We start from the raw sequence: 13007 nt of genomic DNA, 5'->3' as shown, positions 1-13007 counted from the left end.
ACTGTACGTTGGAGGTGCGCAGTGCATAGAGAGGGCGGGCTGTCAGTCACGTGACCACGCACGGACTCTTATAAAACTAAAAACTGTCTCAAATGTTTTTGTTGTTGTTTTTTATAGGTTTACATGATTCAGTGCCATTATATAAAATTACACATGTAATCATGTAAACCTATTAAAACAACAACAACATCAACAACAACATAAATAATAGAACATTCTGGGAACCAAAAAGTGTTAGTCGGGTTAGGCCTATGTTTAGAAACTCAGAAACACTTCAGATACATTAATCTTTTAATTTAATTGTTTAATTTATTCAATACGTAGGCTACTATATTATGAACAAAAGAAAATGTGTCTTTTACAATATCACGAATATCCCTTCGGTTTGTGGTGGCAGTAGTAATTTCACTAACAGCAGGGGGCAATATGGCAAAAGCTACTTGAATCACATTCGCGTTATGGTCTCCAACACAGTTACCATCATAGTTTTAACCCTCGCATTGCTGTTGTTCTATTTAAAAAAAAAAAAAAAAAAAAAACAGTATATCAAAACCTGGGGTGTTTAAGACAAGATCCTTATTCTTTTAAATACATATTTTCAAACTCTTTGACCAGAAAGACTGCCAAACCAAACTCTTAAAGGAATATTCCAGGTTCAACACAAGTTAAGCTCAATCAAAAGCATTTGTGGCATGATTAAGATTACCACAAAAAACCTTTTCTTTTTCTTTAAAACAAAAACAATATCAGTTAAAGTGAGGCATTTACAATAGAATTCAATGGGGCCAATCCATAAACTTTAATGCACACATATGAGCATTTGATCAACACAGACATAAAACAACATGTGTGTTAACATGATTTTTGTGTGTTACAATTGCTTACAAATCTTTTCTGTGTAAAGTAATATCCCATATTACCACTACTTTGCCAGGACATGCAGTGGTGGTTCTGCCTTGGCGCCCTAGCCGATTTGCGATGTGGCGCCCCCCCCCCATATTACCATCAACAACCAGAACCAGATCAATATTTAAGTCCTTTTTATACTTTAAATCTCCATTTTCACATCTGAAAGTCACATTTGGTACCTGTTTGGTTTCACTGTCACATCTGAAAGTGTAAGTGGAGATTTAGAGTGGACTTAAATATTGATCTGTTTCTCACCCACATCAGTTGAAGTCAGAAGTTTACATTCACCTTAGCCAAATACATTTAAAACCAGTTTTTCACAATTCCTGACATTTAATCGTAGAAAACATTCCCTGTTTTAGATCAGTTATGATCACTACTTTATATTAAGAATGTGAAATGTCAGAATAATAGAAGAGAGAATGATTTATTTAAGCTTTTATTTCTTTCATCACATTTCCAGTGGGTGAGAAGTTTACATAAACATTGTTAGTATTTGTTAGCATTGTCTTTAAATAGTTTTACTTGGGTCAAACATTTTGGATAGCCTTTAGGTAGTCAGGTTTGTAGACCTCCTTGCTCGAAAATGTTTTTTTCAGCTCTGCCCACAAATTTCTATCAGGTTGAGGTCAACCTGATAGAAATCAGGTTGCCACTCCAATACCTTGACTTTGTTGTCCTTAAGCCATTTTGCCACAACTTTGGAGGCATGCTTGGGGTCATTGTCCATTTGGAAGACCCATTTGCGACCAAATTTCCTAGCTGTCTTGAGATGTTGCTTCAATATATCCACATAATTTTCCTTCCTCATGATGTCATCTCTTTTGTGAAGTGCACCAGTCACTCCTGCAGCAAAGCACCCCCACAACATGATGCTGCCACCCCCATGCTTCACAGTTGAGATGGTGTTCTTCTGCTTGCAAGCCCCTCACCCATTTCCTCCAAACATAATGATGGTCATTATGGCCAAATAGTTCCATTTTTGTTTCATTAGATCAGAAGACCTTTCTCCCAAAGTAAGATCTTTGTCCCCATGTGCACTTGCAAACTGTATTCTGGCTTTTTTATGGCAATTTAGGTACAGTGGATTCTTCCTTGCTGAGCAGCATTTCAGGTTATGTTGACATAGGACTTGTTTTACTGTGGATATATATACTTGTCTACCTGTTTCCTCCAGCATCTTCACAAGGTCCTTTGCTGTTGTTCTGGGATTGATTTGCACTTTTTGCACCAAACTAGGTTCATCTCTAGGAGACAGAATGCATCTCCTTCCTGAGTGGCATGATGGCTGCATGGTCCCGTGGTGTTTATACTTGCGTATTATTGTTTGTAAAGATGAACATGATACCTTCAGGCATTTGGAAATTGCTCCCAAGGATGAACCAGACTTGTGGAGGTCGACAATATTTTTTATAGGTATTGGCTGATTTCTTTTGATTTTCCCATGCTGTCAAGCAAAGAGGCACTGAGTTTGAAGGTAGGTATTAAAATATGCAGGTACCACAGTTACACCTCCAATTCAGTACACCTCCTATCAGAAGCTAATTGGCTAATTGTCTAAAGGCTTGGCATAATTTTCTGGAATTCTCCAAGCTGCTTAAAGCCACAGTAAACTTGGTGTAAGTAAACTTCTGACCCACTGGAATTGTGATATTGTGCTGAGTAGCCTGTCAGGAATAACTATGGGCAACTTTCCCCATCATGCTCTTGCGAGCTCTCTGCGGGGGCGGGGTGGCTCGAATTTTCGCACCTTTCTCACATTGCAATGTTCAGGGGCGGGGTGGTACGATTTGGGGCACTTCTCTCCCATCGCGAGCCAGGGGTGGGGTTGTACATTTCGATCAGGTACCCTGCCGCGCTGCCCTAGAGATCATTGCTGCCCTAGAAAGCATTGCTGCCCTAGGCGGCTGCCTATATCGCCTTATGCCAGGATCCGCTACTGAGGAAATTTTATGCTGTAAACCCTAAAACAAAAGTAAAAATGACGATTTAAACACCTTAACAGCTTAAATAATACACAGTACACAAGTTTTAACAGAATAATTACCGTAAGCACTTTTATAAAATTCTAATCTTAAATTTCTGCATTTAAACCCTCTAATAATGGACATTCACTTCTATCACAAGAGCCATCTGAGTAACCTCGCTTTCTTTCTTTCTTTTTTGCCTTTTTTTTTTGTGGTAATCAACATTAAGCCACATGCTGTCAACTGGGCTTAACTTGTTTTAAAACTAGAATATACCCTGGGGCCTGGGTAGCACAGCGAGTGAAGACGCTGACTACCACCACTGAAGCTCTAATCCAGGATGTGCTGAGTGACTCCAGCCAGGACTCCAAAGCAACAAAATTGGCCCGGTTGCTAGGGAGGGTAGAGTCACACATGGTAACCTCCTTGTGGTCACTATAATGTGGTTTGCTCTCCGTGGGGCATGTGGTGAGTTGTGCGTGGATGCTAGAGAATAGTGTGAAGCCTCCACACGCACCATGTCTCCGCGGTAACGCGCTCAACAAGCCACGTGATAAAATGTGCAGACTGACCTCGCAGACAGAGGCAACTGAGATTCATCCTCTGCCACCCAGATTGAGGCGAATAACTATGCCACCACGTGGACATAGAGAACATTGGGAATTGGACATTCCAAATTGGAGAGAAAATAATTAAAAACAAACAAACTAGAATATAATTTAAATCCACTTACATTTTTTCACGGAAATTTCTATGGCCTGTCAGTGGTTGACAAAACTTGTTAAGAAGACTGAGCACGGCACGCCATGATTATCATGTTTGAAACAGGAGTCTAAAATACTGTAAAATTAAATGAACTTGCTGCTGTATGCACTCGTATGTCTATCCCTCGGCTATGGACTTTGTTTTGAAATGTGTGGGAAAACTTATTTGAATCAAGCGTAGGTTTCAGGGCAAAGTTGACCCACCCACGAGGTATAATGCGTGGTTTGCTTTTTTACGTGTTGTGTGCAAACAGGTGCAAATCTCGTGACAACGAAGACTTTGATTTTTCCAGACGATTACAACAACACGTCTATTTTTTTTAACCTGTTGTATTGAAGTGTCTGTAGTTTGTTGCCTAGCAGCGTCTGAGTGTCTCCTGATTGGTTTAATGCTCGCACTCTCTCTAGCGCGCTTTAGACGCTCTTGAAAGGTGCATGAGCGCGCGACGGAAGTGTTGCGAACTCTCGTGAAGCTGAGAAGCGTTTATCATCAGCAGTTCTTTGCTGTGAAGATTTTGGATTTGAACCTATTTGCAATATGCATTTTAGTTTATCCACATCTTTTAAAGTGGGAACCGAGCAAGTCACAGAGATGGATCCAACTCACCTTCTACAAGCTCTTTCAGTGTAGACTGCCTAAAACTGAAGGTGGGTGTCCACTTCTTGTTGTTAGACTAATATGATGCTCCTTGCTTTTTGTCCTATGAAATGTTTTAACATATTCTGAGATATTTTATCAGTGACAGTGGATGATTTTTGCAAATGCTTTATGGGTCAGTTTAAGTGATGGCTATTGTTTAAATTTATATTAAATATTCTATATGTATTTGTTATTTTATTTTTTTTAAGTAAAAGCCTCTCAGTATAATATTAGTTGAGCTTTTTAGTTCTTTATGGCATAATTATTATTTTCAGAAAAGTATTCTTTACTTGCCTGTATGTTATTCTCATCTCAGAAGTGTATGTCCTGTATAATTATATTCCATTTGCTTGATAACATTACGTTTGTTAACAAAGTTAACTTTTAAATCTAGGTTTACACTTTAAAATATTATGTCAGATCATCTAAAGAGTTTTTGATGTAGTAAAATCTAAACGAACTGGTTTTGTTCTAGTCAAAAACATTATTTAATTTGACCACATCGACTTGAACATGTTTTGGTTACACCAATGAAAGTCAGGTCAGGTATTTCGTTTTGCTGTGTAGGATGGATCAGTCTATATTGGCAATAGGTTGCTACGTGAATAAAAATTAAATGTCCAGAAAATTTAATGAAATCAACCATGTGTCTTCCAACCCATGTTTTGCTCTCAAACCTCTTTTGTATCATCTCAAGGTATTATGTTAAAAATGCAGGCTTTAAAATGATCATCATGACAATATTATGGAGAAGAGTTACCAAAGAGAATTAATGATTACAAGAATAGTACCATTAGTTCATTTAATTAGACAGGCCAGCTAAAATATTTAAATCTCAACGAGCAGCTTTGAAGAAGTAGGACACTGCCAAAGGCTTTTACTCCCGCCCACCGTGTCTGATGTCTGAGCAGCCAGTGATGGTGGAAAAGCGAATAAAACATATTTATTTAGAGAATTTGCTCATTCAGTGCACTGAGCTTTCAATACGTTAGTATTACAACTACTGTATGCAAAGACTATCTTGTTGGATCACGCTAGTGTACACGCTAGATAAGCAAATCAGTGAAGAAATGTGTAATCATTATGGCTGATAAAACACACACTATACGTGTCATTCACTCTAAATTTAGATCAGTATGCTAATCCTGATCCTGTTCTTTTCAAAATGTCATACCTGTGCACTTTACATTTTCCCCTCTGGATTTTTCAGGGTTCCACGTTACCCTGAGCACCATGATCACTGATTCATCTAGTCCAGCAGAGCTGTATGAGGACAATGCTTCCCTGTTGTCCTTAGACTCCAGCGTATTTTTTAGTGAGCCTGCCCTGCCAAGCGATGATCCGCTGGACTTCTTCATTATAAATGTCGGAGGCAGTCGCTACATCCTCTCTCAGGAATTGTTGGCCTCTCATCCGGAGACTCGTCTGGGTAAGCTCGCCCTCTCATCACGAGATTCTGCTTTAGATCTGTGCGACGATGCAGATTTCCTCGAAAATGAGTTCTTTTTTGACCGCAACTCACAGACGTTCCAGTATATCATGAACTTTTACAAGACGGGTCACTTGCATGTGCGAGAAGAGCTTTGTGTGATCTCCTTCCTGCAAGAGATTGAGTACTGGGGCATTGATGAGCTCCGCATTGACAGCTGTTGCAGGGACAAGTATTACCGCAGAAAGGAGATGAAGGAGTCGTTGGATATTCGTAAGGATACTGAAACAGTGGATGATGAGGAAGAGGACTTTACTGGAGTCCTGTGCCAGGATTTGCGCCAACGCTTATGGGACGTCATGGAGAAACCGGACTCCTCCAAGGCAGCAAAGATGTTTGGCACACTGTCCATGTTCTTTGTGGTGCTCTCCATTGTGAACATGGCTCTGATCTCCCTTGAATTTTATATTCTTGAAGCACCCTTCATCTTGGATGCTCTTGAGTACATCTGCATCATTTGGTTCACTGGTGAGCTAGTGCTCAGGTTTATGTGTGTTAGAGATAAGTGTAAATTCAGTAGGAGCGTGGTGAACATTATTGACCTTCTGGCTATTCTGCCCTTCTACGTGACTCTGGCCGTTGAGAGCCTGCATGGAGGATCTACAGAGCTGGAGAACGTTGGGCGGGTAGTTCAGGTCCTGCGACTGATGAGGTCACTCAGGATGCTTAAACTTGGCCGACACTCTACAGGTGACATATCTATTAAACGAATAGTTCACTCAAAAATGAAAATGTCCTCATCATTTACTCACCCTCATGCATCCCAGACATGTATGACTTTCTGTCTTCTGCTGAACACAAATAAAGATTTTTAGAAAAGTATCTCAGCTCTCTTGGTCCTTTCAATGCAAGTGAATGGTGGCTCCAAAAAGCACATAAAGGCAGCATAAAAGTAATCCATGCATCTTCAGAAGTGATATGATAAGTGTGAGTTTGAAACAGCTCAATATTTAAGTCCATTTTACTATAAAAATCTCCTCCCTGCCCAGTAGGTGGCGATATGCAAGAAGAATGCAAATCACCAAAAACAAAAGAAGAAGAACTCTTGGGAGAAAAGAGAATGCTTAGGTGAACGTGGACATTTATAGTAAAAAATGACTTAAATATTGATCTGTTTCTCACCCACACCTTTCATATCACTTCAGAAGGCATGGATTTAACTTTATGGATTTATTTGATGCTGCCTAAGTGTGCTTTTTGAAGCTTCAAAATTCTGGCCATCATTCGCTTGTATTAAATTGACCAACAGAGCTGAGATATTTTTCCAAAAACTTAATTTGTGTTCAGCAGAAGAAAGGTGAGGGTGTGTAAATGATTAGCGAATTTTCATTTTTGGGTGAACTAATCCTTTAAGGCTTGCCATAAAATCAAGCTCTTTTGTAATGAACACAAACAAAAAATATTGAAATAAAATTTAAGCGGAATCGTCTTTCTGATCAGAAGGTTTTTAAACAGTGTGCGGATCCACTTCAGTTTTATTTCAGTGCTTTTTTACTTTATCCAGCACCTGTTGTTGAAGTATTGGATGTGTGTGCATTTTCACCCCTTTTGTTTCACAAACAAAAAATACACACACATTTAGAATTGATTGAAACCAGCATACTGCGCCTTAAAGGAATAGTTCACCAAATAATTCCGTTGTGATTTACTCACCCTCATGCCGTACCAAACTCGTACGACTTACACTCTACTGTCAAACCCAAACATGATAGTTCTCTTTCCATACAACATAAGCAAATAGTGACCAGGAACTTTCGATGTAAGCTCCAAAAATGACAAAAAACGATTTCGTTTTTTAGAAAAGTAGTCCATATGGCTTGTGCACTATATTCCAAGTCTTCTGAGAACACAAACTAGTTTGGTGTAGTTGTCATTCACTATAATTCTAGCCCTCCACCATAGCTCTCATATTTTATTCATGCCTGCAATTTTCTTAAAATATTTTGAGTGAATAATGACAGTCTATTTTTCACACAAAGTGATCATATACCATTGGAGGACTTCACATTGGCTAGATTATTAGCCAAAATAAGTAAGCATCTGATGACACGGTATCAGATGATCAGTTACTGTTACGTTTTAACACTGTGTCCTGACAGACTCACAACCTGGGTAATGAAATAATGAATGAAGTCTGGGAGACTATTTTCGGGAGAAAATGTAGATTTTTTCGAGAGAGAGTAAATTTATTCATCCATTCTTATTTTGACAGTGTCTTGTGGAATACTTAGAAGAAGAAGCTGATCCATAGACACCGAAGTGTTACAGAGAACATGCTGGCTTTGATCTTGTATTTTTGGAGAGAAAGGATTATCAAATGTAGCCACAAATTCATGAATAATGAAAGCAAATTATGTACAAGAGCCACAAGAGGAGGGTACGGATGGGGAATTATAGGTGTGAATGATGTGCATGCCATCTTAAGTAGAAATAAGGAACAAAAACAGCCTTTCTTAATCCTTTACACTGGCAAGGGTTTTATGTCTTTGGGAGGTAAAGCCATATTTTAGCCTACTATTCAGTACATACCATCTTGTAAAGACTGAACCTTTTTCAAAGGGTAATCATATTGTCTTAGCTTTAAAGGCATAGTTCAACCAAAAAGAGCATTATATCATTATTTACTCACCATCATGTCGTTCCAAACCCATCTGACTTTATGTCTTTATGTTATGAAAGAAATAGTTCACCCAAAAAGAGAAAATTAACTCATGATTTAGTCATCCTCATTCCATCCTAGATGTGTTGTCACAGACAACGTCTTTAGAAGAATATCTCAGCTCTGTAGGTCCACACAATGCAAGTGAATGGTGACCAAAATTCTGAAGCTCCAAATAGCACATAAAGATTGCATAAAAGTAATCAATAAGACTCCAATGACTTAATCCATGTCTTCTGAAGACAGACCAAAATAAAATAAATCACACTTGAAAACATGATTGCCAAGGGGTCTGCTGATGTCAAGATTTATAGTGAAAAATAAGTTATATTTTGGTTTGTTCTTACCCAAAATCGATTGGATCGCTTATGAAGAGTCGTATGGATTACTTTTATGCTGCCTTGATGGGCTTTTTGGAGCTTTTTTTTGTTACCATTCACTTGCATTGTATGGACCTATAGAGCTGAGAAATTCTTCTAAAAATCGTTGTTTGTGTTCTGCAGAAATCATGCACATCTGGGATGGCATGAGGGTGAGTAAATGATGAGAGAATTTTCATATTTGGGTGAACAATTTCTTTAAGCTGACCACAAAAGGAAATTTTCTAATGAAAATTGTGGTCTGTAGTCTTAATGCAATGGCAGTTGACCATTCCAAGTGTTCAAGGCATTTGATGAAAAACTCAAAATGAACAATATTCGTTCAAGCACTCATGCACATGCATACATCAACATTTTAACTGTAAAAGGACTTCAATTTTGGTTAAAACGGACCATAATATTCATTAAAAAAATCTAAATTTGTGTTCTGCATAAAAAAAGAAAGTCATGAACAACATAAGGGTGAGTAAATGATAACACAAGAGTCAATTTTGGTTTAAATATCTCTTTAAAAATGTTTAAGCAAAGTCAGCTCTGGATAAATGTCTGGAGTATACACAGATAGATAATCCACTGAGGGAACGGCAGAGTGCAGCCAGCCGATGTTCATGTCCATCATATTTTAATAATGTAGATTCTCTTGTCTGCAGTCTTCTCTGTCTGCCTCTCTGAAGGTGTTTATCCACAGAAGCAGTTAATCTGATCAGAAAAACACAAACCAAATAAAAAATGTATTAAGTCAGGCAAAGCTCCATGGGACAGGCTTCATAACTGTAAACAACAAATATAAGCTTTGTTCAGATAAACCTGTGGAATTCTTATTTGACACATGACACATAACAAGATGAGAGAATGGAAAAGTAATTAAATACATTGTAAAGATTTAAAGTGTACCCTAGGCCCAATGCATTTTCATTTTCTTTAAATAGAATCACACGCTACTAGTTTTTTACACACGCTTAAATTGATTCTAGTGTAGCACTTTGGAAATGGATGAAGGGATAGTGAAAGCCAGCTTATTAAAGGGGTTGTTGACCCAAAAATATAAATTCTGTCAATTTTGTTAGGCAGAACGTTAGCCTAAGTCACCATTTACCTTCATTTTATGGGAAAAAGATGCTGTGAAAGTGAATGGTGACTGAGGCAAGCATTCTGGTGAATACCTGAATTGTGTTCCACGGAAGAATAAAAGTCATACAAGTTTGAAGCAACGTGATAGTGAGTAAATGATGACAGAATTTTCTTTTTTTAGGTGAACTATCCCTTTAATGACAGAATATGGCTCCATGACTATAAATAAACGGACAGACTTTGATACGCACACTAAGTAGGCTAGGTGCTGACTTAAGATGCTTTGTGTAAATGTATTCACTGAGGCTGCCAAAAAAAGGGGGGAAAATATTTCTCAGGAAGACGTGCCATTTTGGAGTGAGAAAGGTTCTGATGTGTCTATATTTAAAGTCTTGAATCTCTTGGATGGTTTGATTACTTATATCACTTCTTGATTGAACCTGCTTCCAAGATTCACACACTGACATATGCGAATTTTGATTTTTATATACCAAAAATGAACATTTTGTTGGACAGTATATAAACCTGTCCAACATACAGTACTGTATGCATTGAAGAGGCTCTCTGAAAGCAAGAGCAATAGTGTACAGTGTTACTAATCACTGCTTGAAGTGCCAGCCTACATTCATATTCTACATTGAAACAGTACATCTAACAGAGTATAATCCTGTAGACAACCTTTAAAGTTTCAACTTGGGTATATAGGAAAATAAGTTTGACACACTTTCACCCATCATCAAGAGAAAACATTTTATCCCTATGGAAAATGTTTGACCAAAAATAAAATCATGTGGTTGCTAATTCAAATTCTATAAACAGCATCTGATATGTTAGTTGGTGGACCAGTAGCTATGTAGGAATTCATCGTAAAATAAATGTTCAGGGTTAAATATGTGTTAAAGGGATAGTTCACCCCTAAATTAAAATATCCATTGTTATTTACTCACCCTCTTGTTGCTCCAAACCCATATTACTTTCTTTCTTCCAGAAAGACTCAGAATGAATAAGAATTAATGTGAATTTAGTAATAGAATAGTTTCCTTTGATGTACGTCTTACGGTTTAGTGCACAGATTCTCGCTCAAACTGTCAGATCCAGACAAAAGACAATGGTGGCAGGGGAAAGGAACTTACCCCCTATAGCAGGACGTGACCAAAACTTGCAGTGATGGGGTGGTGAGTAAATGGTCACATGAGAGTGAGTAAATAAGGACAGAATTTTTATTTTTGGGTGAACTATCCCTTTAAACTATATTGAAATCATTGTTGAAATGCTGGTGATTAAAAACTAACACAAGTTGCACTTACAATGCAAATATATGGGGCAAAGCATCCGAGGACGTTTGCATTATACATGTTCACATGAGACTAGTGTGACAAAATTACTTACTAAAATTGTTTGTGCAAACAAAGTTATATCCATGATACTTGCTGGAATTCCAGAATGGGACATGATGTAACTATCTGCAAAATACTTAACATAATCATAACAGCAGAATTTCATCTGCATAGAAATGTAGTGCCACCAGTTAAAGGACATTTAAGTAAATTTTACAGCTTAAACAACATACATTTTTGTAGCTAAGAATTACTGTCTACTTTTAAACCCTCCAAAATGTCTTGCCCCATAGACTTCCATTGTAAGTGCATTACTGTAAATGTTTGAAAAGCTTGTGGAAATTGCCAACATGTCATAGATGCTGTCTATTGAGGTTTACTTGTATTGAACCCCAACGTTCCTTTACATGTCAATCAATAGCTTTATAATTAATTATATAATTTGTGTAAATACTTTTAATTATCAATACTTGTGGCTTACAGTGATTATGTTCAATATTGTAAATGTCTTAGATGACTTTGTCTTCTCTGTATGTTCCCCATTAGGTCTCAAGTCACTGGGTTTGACGATAGCCCAGTGCTATGAAGAAGTTGGCCTCCTTATGCTTTTCCTATCTGTTGGCATCTCCATCTTTGCCACTGTGGAATACGCCATCGAACACGACATACCAGAGACCACCTTCATCAACGTGCCCAGTGCCTGGTGGTGGGCTACCACCTCCATGACCACAGTTGGCTACGGAGACATCCGTCCTGATACGGCCCTGGGAAAGGTGATGGCTTTTATCTGCATCCTATCTGGCATTCTCATCCTCTCACTACCTATCGCCATCATCAACGATCGCTTTTCCACCTGCTACTTCACGCTTAAAATGAAAGAAGCGGCACTGCGGCACGGAGAGGCACTGAAGCGTTTGACGCGCAACTCGGCCTCGGATGTGTCCGTGATAGGGGTGAACCTGCGTGACGCCTACGCCAGAAGTGTGCTGGAGATGCTTCGATTGCAGGGGCGGGAGAGAGCCAGCACACGCAGCAGTGCAGGAGATATCTGGTGGTAGCAGTAGACCTACTTTTACATACTAACAGAAAGAGATAAAGAATAAGTGAGTGTGTGATAAGTGAGAGAGGTCTTTTGAAAGAACACAGTGTATAATTTTTGCGCCACAATTGGCAAAGAGAATTTTTAAATATGGCAGATTTTTAACAGGTTTTCTTAAATCTTCCTTTGAAATGCACATCATTGGTTGAGTCAAACAGGTAGCTCTGCCTAAAAAGCACATCATTGGTTGAGTCAAACAGGCCGTTCCGCCCAAAACGCACATAATTGGTTGAGTCATACAGGTAGTTCTGCCCAAAACACACATCATTGGTTGAGTCAAACAGGTAGCTCTGGCCATAACGCACATCATTGGTTGATCAAAAAGGTAGTTCCGCCCAAAACGCACATCATTGATTGAGTCAAACAGGTCGTCCTGCCCAAAGCACACATATTTGGGGCAGCTGTGGCTCAGTTGGTAGAGCGGGTCGGCCATTTATCGCAGGATTGGTGGTTTGAATCCCGGCCCACATGACTCCACATGCCGAAGTGTCCTTGGGCAAGACACTGAACCCCAAGTTGCTCCCAATGGCAGGCTAGCACCTTGCATGGCAGCTCTGTATGAATGTGTGTATGAATGGGTATGAATGGGTGAATGTGTCACAGTGTTAAGCGCTATATAAGTTAAAAAGGCGCTATATAAACGCACATCATTGGTTGAGTCAAACAGGTAGTTTCGCCCCAAAATGAACATC

At 38.7% G+C, this 13007-nt stretch overlaps 1 protein-coding gene across 1 annotated transcript; it reads left to right on the top strand.

The window, feature by feature from the left end:
- Nucleotides 1-4186: 4186 nt before the first annotated feature.
- On the top strand, nt 4187-12379 carry LOC127658302 (potassium voltage-gated channel subfamily V member 1-like). The gene is made up of 3 exons (XM_052147511.1): nt 4187-4288; nt 5491-6459; nt 11763-12379. The coding sequence occupies exons 2-3, from the start codon at nt 5514-5516 to the stop codon at nt 12272-12274; spliced, it is 1458 nt and encodes a 485-aa protein (XP_052003471.1). The 5' UTR covers nt 4187-4288; nt 5491-5513; the 3' UTR covers nt 12275-12379.
- Nucleotides 12380-13007: the final 628 nt, after the last annotated feature.

The sequence above is a fragment of the Xyrauchen texanus genome, chromosome 17 (assembly GCF_025860055.1).
Source record: "Xyrauchen texanus isolate HMW12.3.18 chromosome 17, RBS_HiC_50CHRs, whole genome shotgun sequence".
In the NCBI taxonomy this organism is placed as follows: domain Eukaryota; kingdom Metazoa; phylum Chordata; class Actinopteri; order Cypriniformes; family Catostomidae; genus Xyrauchen; species Xyrauchen texanus.
This window is presented reverse-complemented; position numbering and strand designations above follow the sequence as displayed.

Bases quoted from the DNA above. Each gene is read 5' to 3' on its own strand.
- LOC127658302 (XM_052147511.1), top strand. From the start codon at position 5,514: ATGATCACTGATTCATCTAGTCCAGCAGAGCTGTATGAGGACAATGCT. The intron at 6,460-11,762 runs GTGACATATCTA...GTTCCCCATTAG, and splicing joins ACTTGGCCGACACTCTACAG to GTCTCAAGTCACTGGGTTTG.